Below are 22,686 nucleotides of genomic sequence, written 5' to 3'. Positions count from 1 at the left end.
TTCTGGATCAAACGTGTCAAATAAATGGACATTTTGGATATATATGGACGGAATTAATCGAACAAAAAGGACCAATTGTGATGTTTATGGGACATATTGGAGTGCCAACAAAATAAGCTCGTCAAAGCTAATGCATGTTTTATATTTCATTTCAGCGTTTTGTGTAGCGCCTGCAGGGTTGAAATATGCTACTCTCTTTGTTGACATTGTGCTATCATCAGACAATAGCTTCTTATGCTTTCGCCGAAAAGCTTTTTAAAATCTGACATGTTGGCTGGATTCACAATGAGTGTAGCTTTAATTGAGTATCTTACATGTGTGATTTAATGAAAGTTTGATTTTTATATCATATTTTGAATTTGCTGCGCTGCATTTTCCCAAGTGGGACGCAAACGTTCCCTATACCATAAGAAGTTAATACATTTAACGTAACAAAATGTGGAAAAGGTCAAGGGCTCTGAACACATTCCGAATGCACATGTCCAAAAAAGGATTGGACTGATGTAAACATGGGTGAGTTTCCTTCCACCAGACTCAGCACAGTCACATTGAGATTGACTTCATAATTTAAAGGGCAAATCAGCAGTTGAAACAAAGTGTCATCCTCGCCACTGCTTCGGTAAAAAGCTGAGGGATGGGGCTGGAGAAATGTAACCACTTAAAATTCATAGACAGAGCTATGGATGCAAGGACTGACCATCCATGATATCAAAATGATAGTTTTAACCATTTACTTTGTTTACAAACATTGTAGTAAAACAAGCTTATATTTGGGGTTCTGATGAGGAACAACAGCTGAAACTACACTCTTGAGACACAAGTTATAGTGTTCAAGAATCAATGGATGTAGCAACTGCTGACTGCCCCTTTAAACCTAACCTATGACCTGACCCATCATCACCTTATGTATGATGGGAAACCCAGCCCAGGTCAGTTTCATAGCTTAGTATAGCTTATGCTGCCCCCAGATAACAACCCCCACCCCCAGATAACAACCCCCCCTGAAAATACAAAATAAACTACACAACACAAATGGCTCTGAGCCTGGCCCGCATGCTTTCTGACCCAAACAATAAAACTGAAATTAATAATATAAAAAATTAAATATAAAAACTTATACAACTGAAACTAAATACAGGTCTAAAACTAACTGAAAAATCTAAAAACCAAAAGAAAAAAATGAAATCTATAATAACCTTGATACAAACACACATACCTTTTAGGCCAGTGTGGATAAGAGTGGGGGAGAGGTCATCATAGTTGTTCATCAGGCTGATGTCTCCAGAGGTGAAGCTGACCGTCAGCAGAGGCTTCAAACGTTGGACTGTGGAGACAAAGACCACAACAAGACCAGGTCAGAGAGAGGGATACCACAACACAACCACAGAAACAAAGAGACCCAAACACAACCAGATAAAGACAGAGGGGGAGGTCAACAGAGTGAAACAAAACCAGGTCAACCATGATCCTATTCTGATTCTATTTCAGAGACTGACAATCCGACTAAGACAAATCGCTCTTTCTTATATTTTCTGGAATTCAGACCAAATGCAAGCATTCCCTGTATTATACGTTGATAGCTTCTTAGCAACCAAGTCAGAGGATGGTGTGATCAATATGCATTTCCAGTGGGCCATAAAATTGATTGAGAGTGAGGGACACCGTGTGTGTGTGTGTGTGTGTGTGTGTGTGTGTGTGTGTGTGTGTGTGTGTGTGTGTGTGTGTGTGTGTGTGTGTGTGTGTGTGTGTGTGTGTGTGTGTGTGTGTGTGTAATAAGGGAGGGGTAGTGGGACACAAGGACATTTCTGCATCTTTGGCAGCTGCTCCTAGTGATTAATCTTAGGGTAGTGATCTCTACTGTGTCCTATTCAAAAGCACAAAGACACCCATGCATCTCACCTTAGTACCATCCACCCACTCTCTCAGGGCTATAAATAACACATCTTCATAAAACACAGCCACCGCTGCTTTGTACACCATGTAAATCTTGGGTACCTCAAAGGGACTAAGGACAACTATCGTGACTGTTCTGTATTAGTCCATGGTTTATGTGAACATAAGATCAGTGATGAAGGACCCGGAGTTTTAACTAAACATGAGGAACTGATCAGGTCACGTTGTCAGGAAAAAATGTCAAGGTTCCATCCTACTCTCCGCATTGTGCTACGCTATGAAACTGACCTGGGTTGGGTTCCCCAAAAACATCGTGGCACTAAGATCATCTTAATGCCATTGAAACTAAGTGCTACAATGCTTTTGGGAAACCGAGCCCTGTACTAAACAGTGTGTGATGTACTAGTTGTATCGTTTAGTTAGAAGTAACGCTACAGTGTCATGGTGTAGAAAATATATCAATGTAATCTTTGCAGTCAGACAGCAGCAGCAGAAGGCCTGGCATCTTCAACCAGCGCCTTGAGTCATTCGCTAGCCTGCCCTTCCCGCAAATAATTTCTCAGCGCCAATCAATTACCAGCGACTTTTTTAAATTAGTGAATTAGAGCATAATTACCGTTCCAGCTAAGGCAAGCACTTTTGAACTTTACTACACACCGACTGACCAGACTCTAAACACATCACCGGGGGAGGCTGCAACCAATGAGACGCAATAAAAAAACATTTAAAAAACAGTACACATAAAATGGAGGCCGTTATGTGAGCTGCTAATCATGCACATCACTTCCCAATGAGGCTGAGAGGTGTTCCACCAAAGATATTCTTACCAAACCAAAGACCAGGGGAGATGCAGGAAACAGACAGGTTTGTGTAACACATGGGTCTTACTAACAAAGGCCTATTAAAACAGTTATCACATATCAGCCCCTTGGTTAAACTGGTAACCTTATGGCTGTACAGTACTGCTTCCAGGCCATTGGAGGGATGAGGGGAGTTAGTTTTAACAAGAGCCATTGAATTAGGGTAAAATTATGATTCAAATGGAAAATTTGTAGCAGTGGGGGGTAAACCCACGGGGCCACTGGATAATTTTTATGTAGGACTGAGAAGCTCAGTTCTGGTGACTTTAAAAAAAGGATATTCTACTCCAAATGAATGAAAAATAAATTCTGATGACACCCTTTAAATTACAATTTCCACTTCCCGAAATGAGCCCAATAACATAAACCACATTATCATCCAACCATTTCATGCGGATGAATTACCTGATTCATGAAAATAGTCACGACCTGGCTGATGGAAACATGAAATGCCGGTAAAATGTTATAAATGTCGACAGACAATTTGTTTGTTCGTTCGACGTGGTGGGATCTTTTTGTCATGTGATGATGTTTGTGTGGTCCACCCACTACGATTGGGGAAAGCATGCAGTTTATTAGGCTACATATGAAATAAGTTATAATGATCTTCACAGGGTTAGTGAATGTATAAGGTGATGAGCTTGATGCTCCAATAAATATCGAGGGTCTTATTCTGGTGACATGATGATCGATGCTTGCCTACCGTTTGACAAATAAATAATATCACTGTTAGCAATAATCTCATAATGTAGGTAGCCTACCCACACAGCATCTGTGAGCTGTTGGCTAGAGAGCATGAGCCCAGAGTAGCACCTTTGTTATATAAAGCAACCATTTTTCTGACAAAATGCGATTTAACTTGTATTTTTCCATTCGGTATATGGGAATTTAATGGCAAAAGTTATTTTTATGTGCACTACCTTATCAGGCACAGCCATTTATCCGCAAAAGTAGGTTTGATAGAAACACATCCCTGGTGGGAAAATGTACATATTGTTTTATGCAGATTATCGAATATTCGCATCAAAATCTGTTGCAAATTTGACAGAAACCTAGCTGTATTGGTAAAATGATTTACATATTGGACCATGCACATAGCCATTGCATGGTCCATATTATCAGGTATGCTATTAGCAAAAAACATTATCACCTGTAGCTCAACTACATCATAAACCTTAATGAACATGCACCTGTGGAACGGTCGTTAAGACACGAACAGCTTACAGACAGTAGGCAATTAAGGTCACAGTTCTGAAAACTTAGGACACTAAAGAGGCCTTTCTACTGACTCTGAAAAACACCAAAAGAAAGACGCCCAGGGTCCCTGCTCATCTGCGTGAACATGCCTTAGGCATGAGGACTGCAGATGTGGCCAGAGAGACAGGACGGACAGCTGATCGTCCTTGCAGTGGCAGACGACGTGTAACAGAACCTGCACAGGATCAGTACATCTGAACATCACACCTGCGGGACAGGTACAGGATAGCAACAACAACTGCCCGAATTACACCAGGAATGCACATTCCCTCCATCAGTGCTCAGACTGTCCGCAATAGGCTGAGAGAGGCTGGACTGAGGGCTTGTAGGCCTGTAAGGCAGGTCCTCAACAGATCACCGGCAACAACGTTGCCTATGGGCACAAACCCACCATCGCTGGACCAGACAGAACTGTCAAAAAGTGCTCTTTACTGACGAGTCGCGGTTTTGTCTCACCAGGGGCAATGGTCGGATTTGCGTTTATCGTCGAAGGAATGATCGTTACACAGAGGCCTGTACTCTGGAGCGGGATGAGGTGGAGGGTCCGTCATGGTCTGGGACGGTGTGTCACAGCATCATCGGACTGAGCTTGTTGTCATTGCAGGCAATCGCAACACAGTGCATTACAGGGAAGAAATCCTCCTCCCTCATGTGGTACCCTTCCTGCAGGCTCATCCTGACATGACCCTCCAGCATGACAATGCCACCAGCCATACTGCTCATTCTGTGCGTGATTTCCTGCAAGACAGGAATGTCAATGTTCTGCCATGGCCAGCGAAGATCCCGGATCTCAATCCCATTGAGCACGTCTGGAACCTGTTGGATCTGGGACCTGTTGCATCGGAGGGTGAGGGCTAGGGCCATTCCCTCCAGAAATGTCCGGGAACTTGCAGGTGCCTTGGTGGAAGAGTGGGGTAACATCTCACAGCAAGAACTGGCAAAATCTGGTGCAGTCCATGAAGAGGAGATGCACCGGAGTACTTAATGCAGCTGCAACACCAAATACTGACTGTTATTTCCTTTGTTCAGGGACACGTTATTCAATTTCTGTTAGTCACATGTCTGTGGAACTTGTTCAGTTTATGTCTCAGTTGTTGAATCTTATGTTCATACTATATTTACCTGTTGGTACTAGGGGGCCGTATTTTCATTTTTTGGGGAAAAAATGTTCCCGTTTTAAACGGGATATTTTGTCAGGACAAGATGCTAGAATATGCATATAATTGACAGCTTTGGATAGAAAACACTAATGTTTCCAAAACTGTAAAGATATTGTCTGTGAGTATAACAGAACTGATGTTGCAGGTGAAAGCCTGAGAAAAATCCAATCCGGAAATGCCCCAGGTTTTGAAAGCACTGCGTTCCAATGAGTTCCTATTCAGCTGTGAATGTGCCATCAACGAGTTTACGCTTTCTACGTATTCCCCAAGGTGTCTACAGCCTTGTGACGTAGTTTTACGCATTTCTGTTGAAGAATAGCCGTAGGCGGCCACATTGCGTAAGTGGTCACATGGTGGCTCCGAGAGAGATTCTCACGTAAAATACAGAGGCAGCCATTACTCCAATCGGTCCTACTGAAAAACGAATTGTCCCGACGGATATATTATCGAATAGATATTAGAAAAATACCTTGAGGATTGATTATAAACAACTTTTGTCATGTTTCTGTCGATATTATGGAGCTAATTTGGAATATTTTTCAGCGTTGTGGTGACTGCAATTTCCGGGCAATTTCTCAGCCAAACGTGAAGAACAAACAGAGCTATTTCACCTACAAAAATAATATTTTGGGGAAAAATGAACTTTGGCTATCTACCTGGGAGTCTCGTGAGTGAAAACATCCGAAGTTCATCAAAGGTAAACGATTTAATTTGATTGCTTTTCTGATTTTCATGACAAGGTTGCCTGCTGCTAGCAAGGCATAATGCTATGCTATGATAAACTTACACAAATGCTTGTCTAGCGTTGGCTGTAAAGCATATTTTGAAAATCTGAGATGACAGGGTGATTAACAAAAGTCTAAACTGTGTTCCAATATATTTCACTTGTGATTTTCATGAATAGGAAGATTTTCTAGGAAGATTTATTTCAGTTGCGTTATGCTAATTAGTGTCAGGCGATGATTACGCTCCCGGACCCGGGTTTGAGAGTCACAAGAAGTTAAGTTTGCTGAAAATAAACGCAGTTGACATTGAGAGGACGTTTCTTTTTTTGCTGAGTTTATTTTAACTGGTTAGCATCCTATTGATGAATTGAATGTCCCAAAATATCCATGCCTGTACTTCTCACAGAAACCACTTCCATGTCACAATTTTCCCACACAACACTTTCCCTGGTTGCCACTACTCTTGCTCAACAAAGAAATATAATTTGTTTCATCACAATCTTTTAGGTCACTTAAAAAAAAAATATATATATATTTAGGTAGGGTGGCATTTTACCCCAAGTTACCCGACAATTGTCCCGGATTGCATTTAGCCCCACTCTCCCCTATGCACTCACAGTGAATTGCAGAGCAGTAATGTGCTTAACCATGCCTCTGCTAAAAACACCAGGTTTAAAATGGTGCAGTTCGCCCATATTTAGGAGTTAAGAAATACATAAAGTAGGAATGGAAAGCTGGAAGATCCCCCTCTTTTTAACAAAGGCCATTAAAACATCTGTTTCCCCCGCGATAGCAAGAATTGTTGTGCACTGACTGCTTGTTAGAATGCATGTTTCCCTCCCTATGGCCCTCGTAACTTGAATGAGCCTCAAGAGGAATATTTCTCTCGCAAAGAACATACAACAAGCCAAATAGATAAACAGAAGCTATTCTACTCCAGTGTAGTCTGATTATTCTATTCATTACTAGTTTTGTTTGCAGACAAAAAGTACATGTGGACTGTTCTAGCATCTTCAAAGTGTACCTGCGCAGAAATATTTAATGTTGCATATTTATTTTTTCCCCACATGGCAGCAATAATTTTGCCGTGGCACAGAGCCACATGTAAATGACTGCAACGAAAAGACTGAATTGAAAGTAACATTTAATTCTATGTGACCTGAAAGCCATATGGTTGGGGTTATGGGTTTTGGAAGTTCACTCAGAATCCCATTTGTTTTTTGATAGGGCTGCACTGAGTCACCATATAAAACATGACATTGGGGGCCATATTATCCATAAATCAGTTTCCACGACAAAGGCCCAGACTGGCGGTCACTAGGGTGGCAGTGTGACGCACAACCAGGGGTCTGGTGATGTGTGACTTTGACAGCTGTCCGCCACCATCCCCAAAACCAAGTCAGCTATTAGGACCTCCTTTGTCAAATATCAGCCCTATGTCGCACACGTCCTCCCCGCGCCCACTGTGTCCCCTACTATCCTCACTTCTTACTCTGCTCTATCCCCCCCTCTTTCTCCGTCAATCTGTTCCCTCCCTCCGCTCGGTCACACTTGTTTGTTTTTAGTGGCCTCTTGAGTCCCTGTCCCCTGCTCCCCCACAGTCTGGGAGTGGATTGCTTTAATAGACTGAGCTCGATGCAGTCCAATGATCACGGTCCCATTTCCTACCGTTAATTAGTTGGCCCACAGGGAGTTACAAAGCAGTGTGCATGTGAAATGAGTGTCACAAATGACATGCATGTCAAATAATTTAAAAGTTAAATTCTATATATAAACTATGAAGCATGAGGGATCCAATGTCAATATTTTCATACACGTTTCCTAAAATTGGATGTTGGGGTTATATTGCTTCAGGGTCACTTCTCTCAATCATACCCCATTTTACCTTTCTTAAAAACAGGGCATCATAGCAGGTCACTGGAGGAGAGATATAATGTAAAAATTTGAGAAAGAGAGGAGGAAAAATGAGAGGAGAACAGATGGCCACACATCTGCTTTCATCTGCACAGGAGGAGGTACCCAGCTGGACCCAACGCTTCCCTGGAATTCTGCTCCCAACAGGCATCGTGTCTTATCAACGAACCTAAACCTATTACAGATTAAAATTGTATTCTATGGCGGATTAATCTCTCATGCTGTGTACTAGTATTTCTGTCCTGCCAGATTAGTAAATCATAACCCTGGTGAGGAGACAGGAAGACAACAGATTGAGAGGAGAGTGCCTGCTGTGACCCTAGGCTGCCTGTTACTGTAGCTTGAAGGAGGGCATAAACAGAGGATTCTGGAGGGAGAGGATTTGTACCTTTCAGGTTTGGGAAGGGGGGTGGACTGTACCTGTAAAGGTGTGTGGGTAGGGCCTAAGGGGTGTAACTGGGGCGTAGATTGGGTAAGGATTGTAAGAGTAGTGTACCTTGTGGTGGTGTGTAGTCGTCAGAGTCTGTGTCGCTCTCGCTGCTGTCCTCCACCAGGAAGCTGGGGTAGTTCCATGACATGCTGACAATGCCGTCTGACTCGTGCAGCAGGATGTGGGCCAGCATGCGCCCGTGGCAGTCCATCACGATCACCTGGCCGTCCGCAGTACCAAACAATACCTGCAGGGGGAGAGACATGACAACACAGTTACACAGAACCAGGGAGGGACACCAAGTCATCTTGGTCCTAGAATCTGGAATAGAATACAACTTTTATTGTCCATATGTTACAGCGAACAATGGACATGTGTCTTGGCCCTAAAATCTAGTATAGGAAACTCCTGTCTACTAAAAATAATGAAAGTGCAGCGCTAGAGAGATGATCAGCTGGGGAGACAGAAACAAACTCTCCAACAATCTAAACTGAGCTGACATCGTGTCAGAGCACAGACAAACAAACAAAAACACCTCCCTAAGACAGATCATGTAGATAAGCAGTGAGTCCGACCCCGAGCTGGGCAGCAGTGTGTCCGACCCCGAGCTGGGCAGCAGTGAGTCCGACCCCGAGCTGGGCAGCAGTGAGTCCGACCCCGAGCTGGGCAGCAGTGAGTCCGACCCCGAGCTGGGCAGCAGTGAGTCCGACCCCGAGCTGGGCAGCAGTGAGTCCGACCCGAGCTGGGCAGCAGTGAGTCCGACCCGAGCTGGGCAGCAGTGAGTCCGACCCGAGCTGGGCAGCAGTGAGTCCGACCCGAGCTGGGCAGCAGTGAGTCCGACCCCGAGCTGGGCAGCAGTGAGTCCGACCCCGAGCTGGGCAGCAGTGAGTCCGACCCCGAGCTGGGCAGCAGTGAGTCCGACCCCGAGCTGGGCAGCAGTGAGTCCGACCCCGAGCTGGGCAGCAGTGAGTCCGACCCGAGCTGGGCAGCAGTGAGTCCGACCCCGAGCTGGGCAGCAGTGAGTCCGACCCCGAGCTGGGCAGCAGTGAGTCCGACCCCGAGCTGGGCAGCAGTGAGTCCGACCCCGAGCTGGGCAGCAGTGAGTCCGACCCCGAGCTGGGCAGCAGTGAGTCCGACCCCGAGCTGGGCAGCAGTGAGTCCGACCCCGAGCTGGGCAGCAGTGAGTCCGACCCCGAGCTGGGCAGCAGTGAGTCCGACCCCGAGCTGGGCAGCAGTGAGTCCGACCCCGAGCTGGGCAGCAGTGAGTCCGACTCCGAGCTGGGCAGCAGTGAGTCCGACTCCGAGCTGGGCAGCAGTGAGTCCGACTCCGAGCTGGGCAGCAGTGAGTCCGACTCCGAGCTGGGCAGCAGTGAGTCCGACTCCGAGCTGGGCAGCAGTGAGTCCGACTCCGAGCTGGGCGATATGGCCAAAAATCCATGTCGTACTAAATTGCCGGAATAGATGAGATTATAAACTGGGTGGTTCAAGCCCTGAATGCTGATTGGCTGACAGCCGTGGTATATCAAACCGTATACCCAGTGTATGACAAAACATGTATTTTTATTGCTCTAATTACATTGGTAAACAGTTTATGATAGTAATAAGGCACCTCTGGGATTTGTGGTATATGGCCAATATAAAACGGCTAAGGGATGTATCCAGGCATGCTGCGTCGCGTCGTTCATAAGAACATTCCTAGCCGTGGTATATTGGCCACCCTTGGGCCTTATTGCTTAAATAGAACAATACGTTTATAACATTTAAGTGCACCAGTTTATTATCCTTTAAACTACTACTCCAAGTTTGATGGTTGTAGCCATACTAGCAAACGTATTTAATTTCAAACTTTTCTAATATAGGGTACTTACCGTAATAATAAACAATATCAGCAAAATGCCTGCTCACCCCAAATGGTGGAACTAAAATACTGTGGCTGTGGAGAAACACTGTCTTCCTTCCATCATGATCACAGAAATTGTTAGAACCTGGAGTTTTTCCTGGTCAGGTAAGATCACATTATCAGGAAAAACTACTGACCCTAGTCAGTGACCACTTTCATTTTAATGTTCATAAAGAAGCAGTGTCAAGGATTTAAATGTATGACGCGTTACTGTATAATACATAACAAATAACAGAGCATAATACATATTATATATTAATATAACTAACAAATATACATGTATATAGCATGTACAGAATCAGTCAAAAGTTGACACCTACTCATTCAAGGATTTCTTTTTTAAACTATTTTTCTACATTGTGGAATAGTGAAGACATCAAAACTATGAAATAACACATATGGAATCATGTAGTAACCAAAAAAGTGTGAAACAAATCTAAATATATTTTGGATTCTTCAAAGTAGACACCCTTTGCGTTGATGACAGCTTTGCACATTCTTGGCATTCTCTCAATCAGCTTCACCTGGAAAGCTTTTCCAATAGTCTTGAAGGAGTTCCCACATGCTGAGCTCTTGCTGGCTACTTTTCCTTCACTCTGCGGCCCAACTCACCCAAAACCATCTCAAATTGGTTGACGTCGACTGATTGTGGAGGCCAGGTCATCTGATGCAGCACTCCATCACTCTCCTTCTTGGTCAAATAGCCGTTACACAGCCTGGAGTGCGTTGGGTCATTGTCCTGTTGAAAAACAAATGATGGCGTATCGCTGAAGAATGCTGTGGTAGCCATGTTGGTTAAGTGTGCCTTGAATTCTAAATAAATCCTTGACAGTGTCACCAGCAAAGCACCCCCACACTTCCTCCATGCTTCACGGTGGGAACCACACATGCGGAGATCATCCGTTCACCTACTCTGCATCTCACAAAGACACAGCGGTTGGAACCATAAAATCTCAAATTTGGACTCATCAGACGAAATGACAGATTTCCACCTGTCTGATGTCCATTGCGCGTGTTTCTTCTTATTGTTGTCCATTAGTAGTGGTTTCAACCATCTCGGCCTGATTCACACAGTCTCCTCTGAACAGTTGATGTTGAGATGTTACTTGAACTCCGCGAAGCATTTATTTGGGCTGCAATTTCTGAGGCTGCTAACCCTAATGAACATATCCTCTGCAGCAGAGGTAACTCTGGATCTTCCTTTCCTGTGGCAGTCCTCACGATAGCCAGTTTCATCATAGCGCTTGATGGCTTTTGCGACTGCACCTGAAGAAACTATCAAAGTTCTTGAAATGTTCTGGATTGACTGACCTTCATGTCTTAAAGTAGTGATGGACTGTTGTTTCTCTTTGCTTATTTGAGCTGTTCTTGCCATAATATGGACTTGGTATTTTACCAAATAGGGCTATCTTCTGTATACCACACCTACCAGGTCACAACACAACTGATTGGCTCAAACACATTAAGAAGGAAAGAAATTCCACAAATGAACTTTTAACAAGGCACATCTGTTAATTGAAATGCGTTCCAGGTGACTACCTCGTGAAGCTGGTTGAGAGAATGCCAAGAGTGTGCAAAGCTGTCATCAAGGCAAAGGGTGGCTACTTTGAAGAATCTCAAATATAAAATATATTTGGATTTGTTTAACAATGTATTGGTTACTACAAGATTCCATATGTTAAACACGGCCCCCCCATCAAACCAAGGGGTCAGGTGGGTGTTACACAATGAGTGGTTCTGGAGCAAAATAGCTTCAGTGCAACATCAGGTGAGTAGTAGAGTATTAGAACTAGTTACCTGCTGGTCGTCAGGTGAGTAGTAGAGTAGTAGAACTAGTTACCTGCTAGTCGTCAGGTGTGTAGTAGAGTATTAGAACTAGTTACTTGCTGGTCGTCAGGTGAGTAGTAGAACTAGTTACTTGCTAGTAGTCGGGTGAGTAGTAGAGTATTAGAACTAGTTACCTGCTGGTCGTCAGGTGAGTAGTAGAGTATTAGAACTAGTTACCTGCTGGTCGTCAGGTGTGTAGTAGAGTAGTAGAACTAGTTACCTTCTGGTCGTCAGGTGAGTAGTAGAACTAGTTACTTGCTAGTAGTCGGGTGAGTAGTAGACTATTAGAACTAGTTACCTTCTGGTCGTCAGGTGAGTAGTAGAACTAGTTACCTGCTGGTCGTCAGGTGAGTAGTAGAGTAGTAGAACTAGTTACCTGCTAGTCGTCAGGTGTGTAGTAGAGTATTAGAACTAGTTACTTGCTGGTCGTCAGGTGAGTAGTAGAACTAGTTACCTGCTAGTAGTCAGGTGAGTAGTAGAGTATTAGAACTAGTTACCTGCTGGTCGTCAGGTGAGTAGTAGAGTATTAGAACTAGTTACCTGCTGGTCGTCAGGTGTGTAGTAGAGTAGTAGAACGAGTTACCTTCTGGTCGTCAGGTGAGTAGTAGAACTAGTTACCTGCTGGTCGTCAGGTGAGTAGTAGAACTAGTTACCTGCTGGTTGTCAGGTGTGTAGTAGAGTATTACAACTAGTTACCTTCTGGTCATCAGGTGTGTAGTAGAAAAGTAGAACTAGTTACCTTCTGGTCGTCAGGTGAGTAGTAGAACTAGTTACATTTTGGTCGTCAGGTGAGTAGTAGAGTAGTAGAACTAGTTACCTGTTGGTCGTCAGGTGAGTAGTAGAACTAGTTACCTTCTGGTCGTCAGGTGAGTAGTAGAACTAGTTACCTGCTGGTCGTCAGGTGAGTAGTAGAACTAGTTACCTTCTGGTCGTCAGGTGAGTAGTAGAGTATTAGAACTAGTTACCTGCTGGTCGTCAGGTGAGTAGTAGAGTATTAGAACTAGTTACCTGCTGGTCGTCAGGAGTGTAGTAGAGAAGTAGGACTAGTTACCTTCTGGTCGTCAGGTGAGTAGTAGAACTAGTTACCTGCTGGTCGTCAGGTGAGTAGTAGAGTATTAGAACTAGTTACCTGCTGGTCGTCAGGAGTGTAGTAGAGAAGTAGGACTAGTTACCTTCTGGTCGTCAGGTGAGTAGTAGAACTAGTTACCTGCTGGTCGTCAGGTGAGTAGTAGAACTAGTTACCTGCTGGTCGTCAGGTGTGTAGTAGAGTATTAGAACTAGTTACCTTCTGGTCGTCAGGTGAGTAGTAGAGTATTAGAACTAGTTACCTGCTGGTCGTCAGGTGTGTAGTAGAGTAGTAGAACTAGTTACCTTCTGGTCGTCAGGTGAGTAGTAGAACTAGTTACCTGCTGGTCGTCAGGTGAGTAGTAGAACTAGTTACCTGCTGGTCGTCAGGTGAGTAGTAGAGTAGTAGAACTAGTTACCTGCTAGTCGTCAGGTGTGTAGTAGAGTATTAGAACTAGTTACTTGCTGGTCGTCAGGTGAGTAGTAGAACTAGTTACCTGCTAGTAGTCAGGTGAGTAGTAGAGTATTAGAACTAGTTACCTGCTGGTCGTCAGGTGAGTAGTAGAGTATTAGAACTAGTTACCTGCTGGTCGTCAGGTGTGTAGTAGAGTAGTAGAACTAGTTACCTTATGGTCGTCAGGTGAGTAGTAGAACTAGTTACCTGCTGGTCGTCAGGTGAGTAGTAGAGTATTACAACTAGTTACCTTCTGGTCATCAGGTGAGTAGTAGAACTATAGTTACCTTCTGGTCGTCAGGTGAGTAGTAGAGTATTACAACTAGTTACCTTCTGGTCATCAGGTGAGTAGTAGAACTATAGTTACCTGCTGGTCGTTAGGTGAGTAGTAGAGTATTATAACTAGTTACCTGCTGGTCGTTAGGTGAGTAGTAGAGTATTAGAACTAGTTACCTTCTGGTCGTCAGGTGAGTAGTAGAACTAGTTACATTCTGGTCGTCAGGTGAGTAGTAGAGTAGTAGAACTAGTTACCTGTTGGTCGTCAGGTGAGTAGTAGAACTAGTTACCTTCTGGTCGTCAGGTGAGTAGTAGAACTAGTTACCTGCTGGTCGTCAGGTGAGTAGTAGAACTAGTTACCTTCTGGTCGTCAGGTGAGTAGTAGAGTATTAGAACTAGTTACCTGCTGGTCGTCAGGTGAGTAGTAGAGTATTAGAACTAGTTACCTGCTGGTCGTCAGGTGTGTAGTAGAGAAGTAGGACTAGTTACCTTCTGGTCGTCAGGTGAGTAGTAGAACTAGTTACCTGCTGGTCGTCAGGTGAGTAGTAGAACTAGTTACCTGCTGGTCGTCAGGTGAGTAGTAGAGTATTAGAACTAGTTTCCTGCTGGTCGTCAGGTGTGTAGTAGAGAAGTAGAACTAGTTACCTTCTGGTCGTCAGGTGAGTAGTAGAACTATAGTTACCTTCTGGTCGTCAGGTGAGTAGTAGAACTAGTTACATTCTGGTCGTCAGGTGAGTAGTAAAGTAGTAGAACTAGTTACCTGTTGGTCGTCAGGTGAGTAGTAGAACTAGTTACCTTCTGGTCGTCAGGTGAGTAGTAGAACTAGTTACCTTCTGGTCGTCAGGTGAGTAGTAGAGTATTAGAACTAGTTACCTGCTGGTCGTCAGGTGAGTAGTAGAGTATTAGAACTAGTTACCTGCTGGTCGTCAGGTGTGTAGTAGAGAAGTAGAACTAGTTACCTTCTGGTCGTCAGGTGAGTAGTAGAACTAGTTACATTCTGGTCGTCAGGTGAGTAGTAGAGTAGTAGAACTAGTTACCTGTTGGTCGTCAGGTGAGTCGTAGAACTAGTTACCTGCTGGTCGTCAGGTGAGTAGTAGAACTAGTTACATTCTGGTCACCAGGTGAGTAGTAGACTATTAGAACTAGTTACCTGCTAGTCGTCAGGTGAGTAGTAGAGTAGTAGAACTAGTTACCTGCTGGTCATCAGGTGAGTAGTAGAGTAGTAGAACTAGTTACCTGCTGGTCGTCAGGTGAGTAGTAGAGTATTAGAACTAGTTACCTGCTAGTCGTCAGATGAGTAGTAGAACTAGTTACCTTCTGGTCATCAGGTGAGTAGTAGAGTATTAGAACTAGTTACCTGCTGGTCATCGGGGGTCCAGATACCACAGGTGATCTGGCTCTCCAGGTTGATCTCTGATGACCAGTGTCTCTGGCCGCTGACCGAGCCCACCAGGACAAAGCCATCACGGTAAGAGATGAGAGCCTGGGTACCGTCATGAGACCAGGTGAAGTCACTCACCTACAGGAAAAGGGGAGGGGGGGTTGCAGAGAGGACAGGTCAGATACTGTACTCAATGAAGAATTTCCATTGACCATGCTTTTTAGCACAGGGGTGCATCTGAAATAGGACCCTATTCCCTATATCGGTGTTTTCCAGCTCCAGTCCTCGAGTATCCCCAATAGCAGGTAGCCTAGCAACGGCAGGTAGCCTAGTGGTTAAGAGCGTTCGAATCCCCAAGCCGACTAGTTGAAAACTCTTGATTGAGCAAGGCACTTGACCCCAATTGCTCCTGTAAGTTCCTCTGGATAAGAGCATCTGCTAAAAGACATAAAATATAAGCACACATTTTGTTGTAGGCCCAGACAAGCACACCTGATTCAACTCGTCATTAAGCCCTCAATGAGTAGAATCAGGTGAGCTTTTCCAGGGCTACAAAAAAAGTGTTCTGTTGGGGGTACTGGAGGACTAGAAATGGGGAAACACTGCCCTATATAGTGTACTACCAATGGCCCCGATTTGAGAATAGGGTACCATTTTAGACCAGGAATAGGCTTATTCCGTGTCCAGGAAACTGGCCCATAGTGTATCCCACCTGAGCCCCGCGATCGTTGACCAGCTCCACAGACCAGCGGCCCTCGTACTGGATCCACACAAAGATCCCTCCGTCTGTGTCACAAGTGGCCAGTTTCTGAAAGGGCTCGTTCCATCGCACCAGCACCACCTTGAGAGACACACCACAAGACAGGAGAACTCAGAATCACATGAGCACCATTTCGCCAGAGAGCCACATTTAGACACTGGAATAAAATACATCAAAGTGTGTTAGTCTAATTTCACCAGTGACGTAAAACAAGTCCTAATATCCTGAGTGTCTTAGATAATGAGTTTCTATCAATTTCCACTTCCTTTCATCATGCCGAGCCACTCGGAAGCAGAGCGAGGCAGAACAACTTCAGTGTCTGTCTTCTGTAACACGCTTCAACATGCTAACTCTCAAGTTATACTCCATACTCATGAACACTAAGCAAGGGGGACCATTTGCACCCTACCTGCCCCCATCCAGAACTTCACTCAATCTGGAGAGAGGACTGAGTGATGGGGGGGTGATGATGATGGAGTGGGGACTGATTAGCTACTTTGGCTGATGCGCTCACAGAAAGGGGGAAGAGTGTGAGGGAGAGAGAAAGAGAGCGATAAAGAAAGAGATGGAGTGAGTATGAAAGCATTAGTAGATGTGAGTAGGAGCGGTGCAGCTTGATGACCACAGAGTCAAAATGGATGATCCCACTGGCAACAGTGACTCGCAGATATATGGGCTTTTGCACTGACCCAGATGTCACTGAATAGACGGAGCTGTACGGCACTGTATCTGCGTCACGGCTCTGACCTTTAGGTAGTAACTCTGAGGAGGAGAGGGTTGGTGAACGTGCGACCGATGGTGCGTCTGCTTTTGTCTCATTCTAATCCTTGTCTTTCTCTCCCTCTTGTCTGTTTCTTTTACTCTCTTCATCTGCCTTCCCATCATCTATAAGTACCTAGGTGTCTGGCTAGACTGAAAACTCTCCTTCCAGACTCATATCAAACATCTCCAATACAAAATCAAATCTGCTTTCTATTTCGCAACAAAGCCTCCTTCACTCACGCCGCAAAACTTACCCTAGTAAAACTGACTATCCTATCGATCCTCGACTTCAGCGATGTCATCTACAAAATAGCTTCCAATACTCTACTCAGCAAACTGGATGCAGTTTATCACAGTGCCATCCGTTTTGTTACTAAAGCACCTTGTGACCTGTATGCTCTAGTTGGCTGGCCCTCGCTACATGTTTGTCGGCAGACCCACTGGCTCCAGGTCATCTACAAGTCTATGCTAGGTAAAGCTCCGCCTTATCGCAGTTCACTGATCACGATGGCAACACCCACCCGTAGCACGCGCTCCAACAGGTGTCTCACTGATAATCCCTAAAGCCAAAACCTGCGACTGGAACGAATTGCAAAAATCTCGGAAGTTGGAGACTTATCTCCCTCACCAATTTGAAACATCTGCTATCTGAGCAGCTACCCGATCGCTACAGCTGTACATAGTCCATCGGTATATAGCCCACCCAATTTACCTACCTCATCCCCATACGGTTTTTATTTTATTTACTTTTCTGCTCTTTTGCACACAAGTATCTCTACCTGCACATGTTCAACTGATAATTTATCACTTCAGTGTTAATCTGCTAAATTGTAATTATTCACTCCTATGGCCTATTAATTGCCTACCTCCTCATGCATTTTGCACAAAATGTATATAGATTATTTTTTTTCTACTATTGTTATTGACTTGTTTATTGTTTACTCCATGTGTAACCCTGTGTTGTTGTCTGTTCACACTGCTATGCTTTATCTTGGCCAGGTCGCAGTTGCAAATGAGAACTTGTTCTCAACTAGCCTACCTGGTTAAATAAAGGTGAAAAAAAAATAAAAAATAACATGTTCTGCCATCCTCCCTCGCTATCTCCCTCTATGCATCTAAAACACACTTCTTTCCCTACCTCAATCTCCCGTTCTCACTCCCTGTTTGTCTGGTATTCTGTAGCATGACTGCCTATTCCCAGAGGTATAATCCCATGCTTGGTGCACCTCTCCACAGACCCAAAGCATGTGGAAAATGCGCACGCACGCACACACACACACACACACACACACACACACACACTTTATCAGGGCTTACACTGACTGCAGGCCCATCAGATCAGCTCCCCTATGGGCTCAGACCTAGATTACCCCGCTCGGCTCTCTCTCTCCATCACTCTCTGCACTCCTATATAGCACAGGAACCACTTTCACTAGAACACACTGTGTACAGTCACAGGTCAGAGTTGAAAACCTGTTCTGGGGTCATGACCTCCGCTCAGATACAACAGAGACAAGATAGGCAGAATTATAAGACATATCTACAGAACGTGCAGATTAAGTCCCTGTCCAAGCAAATGCACTGTGTCAAACACGCCTTCAAAAAGCCTGAAGAATAAAGGATGTATTCACCAGCTGTCATCAGCCCTCCCAAACACAGTGCTTTTAGTACTCATTTGTACATACATAAACCCATCATCTCCAGCTCCAGCTGGGCACAACAGGTGAGCATCTGAACACCCATCCCTTCTACAGCCTCTCCTCACAGTCTAAAGCCTGAGTAATAAGGGGTCCACTACGCTAGATTTACAGTGCTCTCCCACCCACTCACTCTGGCATAAATCCTTCTGCAGTACTATAGGCCTGTCCCCAGTACACACCCACAGGGGAGCCACAACACAATGAGACCAGGCCTGCTGCTTTAGGGCTGGAGATAGAAGTGTAGGTCCTTATAATGATATGTCTCTGTAGGGCAGGCCATTCACACACAGCTGAAAGGACCCCTATACGTCATCAGGCTACAAAGTCACCAGGTGATGTGGGGGCATCAGGGCAGGGAAAGAAAGCTCATTAGGTTTTCACCGTGATGATGACACTTTCTAGAGGCATGACCAGACTACACAGACAAGGGATGAAAAAATAAATAACCAGACGGTTGGACTAGCCTTTAGAAAAACAATTTTATTTTGGCCTATAGCCTGCTGCCACTGCACCGTCTACAACCTCACTGAAGCGAAACGTATTTGTCGGCCTGCATTATACAATCTATTACTGCAGTATTCAGGGGCACAGGCCTGTACCCCTTGATTAGATGGGGAGGAAATACAAATACAGAGATCCTGATAACAGCTTTGGCTTTGGTTACACACACATATACAGTACCAGTCAAAAGTTTGGACACACCTACTCATTCAAGGGTTTCTTTATTCTTACTGTTTTCTACATTGCAGAATAATATTGAAGACATCAAAACTATGAAATAACACATATGGAATCATGTAGTAACCAAAAAAGTGAAAAACAAATAAAAAATATATTTTATGTTTTAGATTCTTCAAAGTAGCCACACTTTGCCTTGATGACAGCTTTGCACACTCCTGGCATTCTCTCAAAAAACGTCATGAGGTAGTCACCTGGAATGCATTTGAATTAACTGGTGTGCCTTGTGGAAATCTGTCCTTTGGTTCAATTAGTCCATATTTGCGAATTTTGGTTCCAACCGCTGTGTCGCCGCATGCATGGTTCTCACCGTGAAGCATGGAAGAGATGGTGTGATGTGTGGGGGTCATTTGCTGGTGACACTGTCTGGCACACTTAACTAGCATGACTACCACAGCATTCTGCAGCGATACGCCATCCCATCTGGTTTGTGCTTAGTGGGACCATCATTTGTTTTTCAACAGGACAATGACCGCAAACACATCTCCAGGCTGTGTAATGGCTATTTGACCAAGGAGAGTGATGAAGTGCTGCATCAGATGACGTGGCCTCAACCCAATTGAGATGGTTTGGGATGAGTTGGACCGCAGAGTGAAGGAAAAGCAGCCAACAAGTGCTCAGCATGTGGGAACTCCTTCAAGACTATTGGAAAATAATTCCTCATGAAGCTGGTTGAGAGAATGCCAAGAGTGTACAAAGCTGTCGTCATCTAGGCAAAGGGAGGCTACTTTGATGAAACTAAAACATAATATATTTTGATTTGTTTAACACTTTTGGTTACATATGTGTTATTTCATAGTTTTTATGTCTTCACTATTCTACAATGCGTAAACAGTAAAAATAAAGAAAACCCCTTGAATGAATAGGTGTCCAAACTTCTGACTGGTACTGTACACACACACACACACACACACACACACACACACACACACACACACACACACACACACACACACACACTGAGTGTGTGTATTTAGCCCTGTGTGGGGCTGGGGGGATTAGTGTGAGCTGGTCAGGCGGCCCGAGGAGGACAGCTGAGTGCCTGGACCGCACCGTGACGCAGCGATTTAGGGGATCAGACGTCACATGGAGACAGACAGGATCAGACTTGGCAGCTACAGAACTCACAGGGCCCAGGGAAACAGCGCACTAAAACAGGACAGCCCCAGATACAGGCTAAACCAGCACAGTAGCCTAACTTTCCCTGTCCAGGGCCCTTACAAGGATTCTCATTTAAAGGGCAGAAGCAGGCATACTATACCAATGTACAGCCACATAACATGAATATTACTACTAGGATATATACAGTGAGCACCAAAAGTATTGTGACCGTGACGCATGTTGTTTTGGCTCTGAACACTTTGGATTTGAAATGACACAATGACTGAGGTTAAAGTGCAGAATGTCTGCTATAATTTGAGGGTATTTTTATCCATATCGAACTGTTTTGAAATTACAACACTTTCTGTATATAGTCCCCCCATTTTAAGGGAACAGTAAAGTAATGTGACAAATTCACATGTATTAAAGTTGTCAAAGGTTTAGTATAAATATCATACCCCCCAAAAAATGCTAACCTCCCTTGTTATTTTAATGGTGAGAGGTTAGCCTGTCTTTGGGGTATGATATTTGTTTGTCTATAAATTTGTCTATACATTTCTCACTCATTAATCATGATTAATTCAGGATTATCCGTAATCATGGCAGTATCCACATTAATGTAGAAGTGTCTAGAAACATTATTCTTAAAACGGGAGGTCTATGTACAAAAAGTGAGGTAATTTGTCAAAAGGTTCACCCGATATGGATGGAAAAAAATCTGAAATGAAAGGTGACAGTCTGTACTTTAACCGGAAGGTTGCAAGTTCAAACCCCCGAGCTGACAAAGTACAAATCTGTCGTTCTGTCCCTGAACAGGCAGTTAACCCACTGTTCCTAGGCCATCATTGGAAATAAGAATTTGTTCTTAACTGACTTGCCTAGTTAAATAAAGGTAAAGAAATTTAAAATATATATTTTTTAAACTCATAGACAGTGTATAATTTCAAGTGCTGTACAGCGCCAAAACAAAAAATGGCACTGTCCCAATACTTTTGAAGCTCACAGTAGCTAACATTCAATAAGTCTGTTCACAAAATATAAAAACATAAAATAAAAAAAATACTTTCTCTGCCTCTCCCACTAATAACGACATTCAGGTAACAGAGAGGCGCCAAGTTCAAATCCCCTTAACACTAATATCCTGACAACTGCAGGCCATTGACCACTTTATCTGGAAAGTTGGCAGCAACAGCTGACAATTGGCAGGCTGGCAGTGAGTGTCATTGTGGCCCTGGCCCCTGAATGGCCCCTGCCTGTGACTCAGGGACCCAGCAGAGAACCAGCAGGGACTCACGGAGGACCCGGCCAGCTTCACTGAGGTGGCAAATCAAATAAAGGGACAACTGTACCATGCATTTCCCCAGCAGCCCAGTCAGCAGAAGGGGAGAGGACACTTGTACTGTAGAAATACAATGAATAGAACAGGCATCCCCATTCAACTTTCCAGGGTTAGAGGTTCCAAGCCATCCCATTCATTCTATTTCTATGACTGGTACAACCAGTAGAGGAGAGGAGTGAGGACAAAGGTCTGCTGGATCCAAGGTTGTCAAGGTGGAGGGGAGTGTTCTTTATACAGGGAAATAGAGATGAGGGCAGGTTCTGCTGATGTGCAAAAAGATATCTTAGAACAAAGTGAGAACAAACTTATCCAGCTGTGCCAAATGGAGTACACTGAGTGTACAAAACATTAAGAACACCGGCTCATTCCATGACGGACTGACCTGGTGAAAGCTATGATCCCTTATTGATGTAACCTGTTAAATCCACTTCAAATGGAGTGTAGATTAAGTGGAGGAGACAGGTTAAAGGAGGATTTTTAAGCCTCGATACAGTTGAGACATGGATTGTGTTTGTGTGCCATTCAGAGGGTGAATGGGCCAGACACAAAATGTAGGTACCTTTTAACTGGGTATGGTAGTAGGTGCCAGGGGCACTGGTTTGTGTCAAGAACTGCAACACAGCTAGGCTTTTCACTTAACAGTTTCCCGTGTGTATCAAGAATGGTCCACCACACAAAAGGACATCCAGCCAACTGGACACAACTGTGGGAAGCATTGAAACAACATGGGCCAGCATCCCTGTGGAACGCTTGACACCTTGTAGAGTCCATGCCCTGACAAATTGAGTCTGTTCTGAGGTCAAAAAAAGGGGGTGGGGGGTGCAAATCAATATTAGGAAGATGCCATTGCCCTTAGGAACTGATCTAATATCAGTATAATGTTTTTGCCCCTGATGGTCATTACTGGATTGGGGGAACGTAAACTGATCCTATATCAGATCCAACTCTCTTGGCCTGTGTTAACATTCTGTTCAGGTTTTCAGCAACATTTAGATAATTACAATCAGCACCCATCTAGGCAACATTTAGGCCTACCCACAGCAATAAAGACATGCACTGCATAACAAAGACAAACCATGTTAAAGAGGTGGTTGTCCAAAAACTTGCAACTCAGTGACAGAAGAGCGTTCTCCTCAGTGACCCT

The 22,686-nt window shown here is 44.3% G+C and overlaps 1 protein-coding gene and 1 long non-coding RNA gene across 4 annotated transcripts in view; both read right to left on the bottom strand.

The window, feature by feature from the left end:
- tulp4a (TUB like protein 4a) overlaps positions 1–22,686 on the bottom strand; it is a 54,984-nt gene that overhangs the window by 13,430 nt on the left and 18,868 nt on the right. For all 3 annotated transcript variants that reach the window (XM_035775144.2, XM_035775146.2, XM_035775145.2), the window contains 4 exons: positions 15,855–15,983; positions 15,119–15,280; positions 8,306–8,486; positions 1,217–1,324 (listed from right to left, as the gene is read on the bottom strand). In XM_035775144.2, coding sequence (XP_035631037.2) covers positions 1,217–1,324; positions 8,306–8,486; positions 15,119–15,280; positions 15,855–15,983 — 580 coding nt within the window. The remainder of the gene's footprint in view (positions 1–1,216; positions 1,325–8,305; positions 8,487–15,118; positions 15,281–15,854; positions 15,984–22,686) is intronic.
- On the bottom strand, positions 13,615–15,062 carry LOC127931372 (uncharacterized). Its single transcript, XR_008140903.1, has 3 exons — positions 14,998–15,062; positions 14,912–14,954; positions 13,615–13,657 (listed from the first exon to the last, which is right to left on the bottom strand). It is a non-coding gene; the product is annotated as an uncharacterized LOC127931372 (long non-coding RNA).

This window comes from Oncorhynchus keta, chromosome 8 (assembly GCF_023373465.1).
Source record: "Oncorhynchus keta strain PuntledgeMale-10-30-2019 chromosome 8, Oket_V2, whole genome shotgun sequence".
Classification (NCBI taxonomy): Eukaryota; Metazoa; Chordata; class Actinopteri; order Salmoniformes; family Salmonidae; genus Oncorhynchus; species Oncorhynchus keta.
Note: the sequence above shows the minus strand (reverse complement) of the source record. Positions and strands in the feature narration are given on the sequence as shown.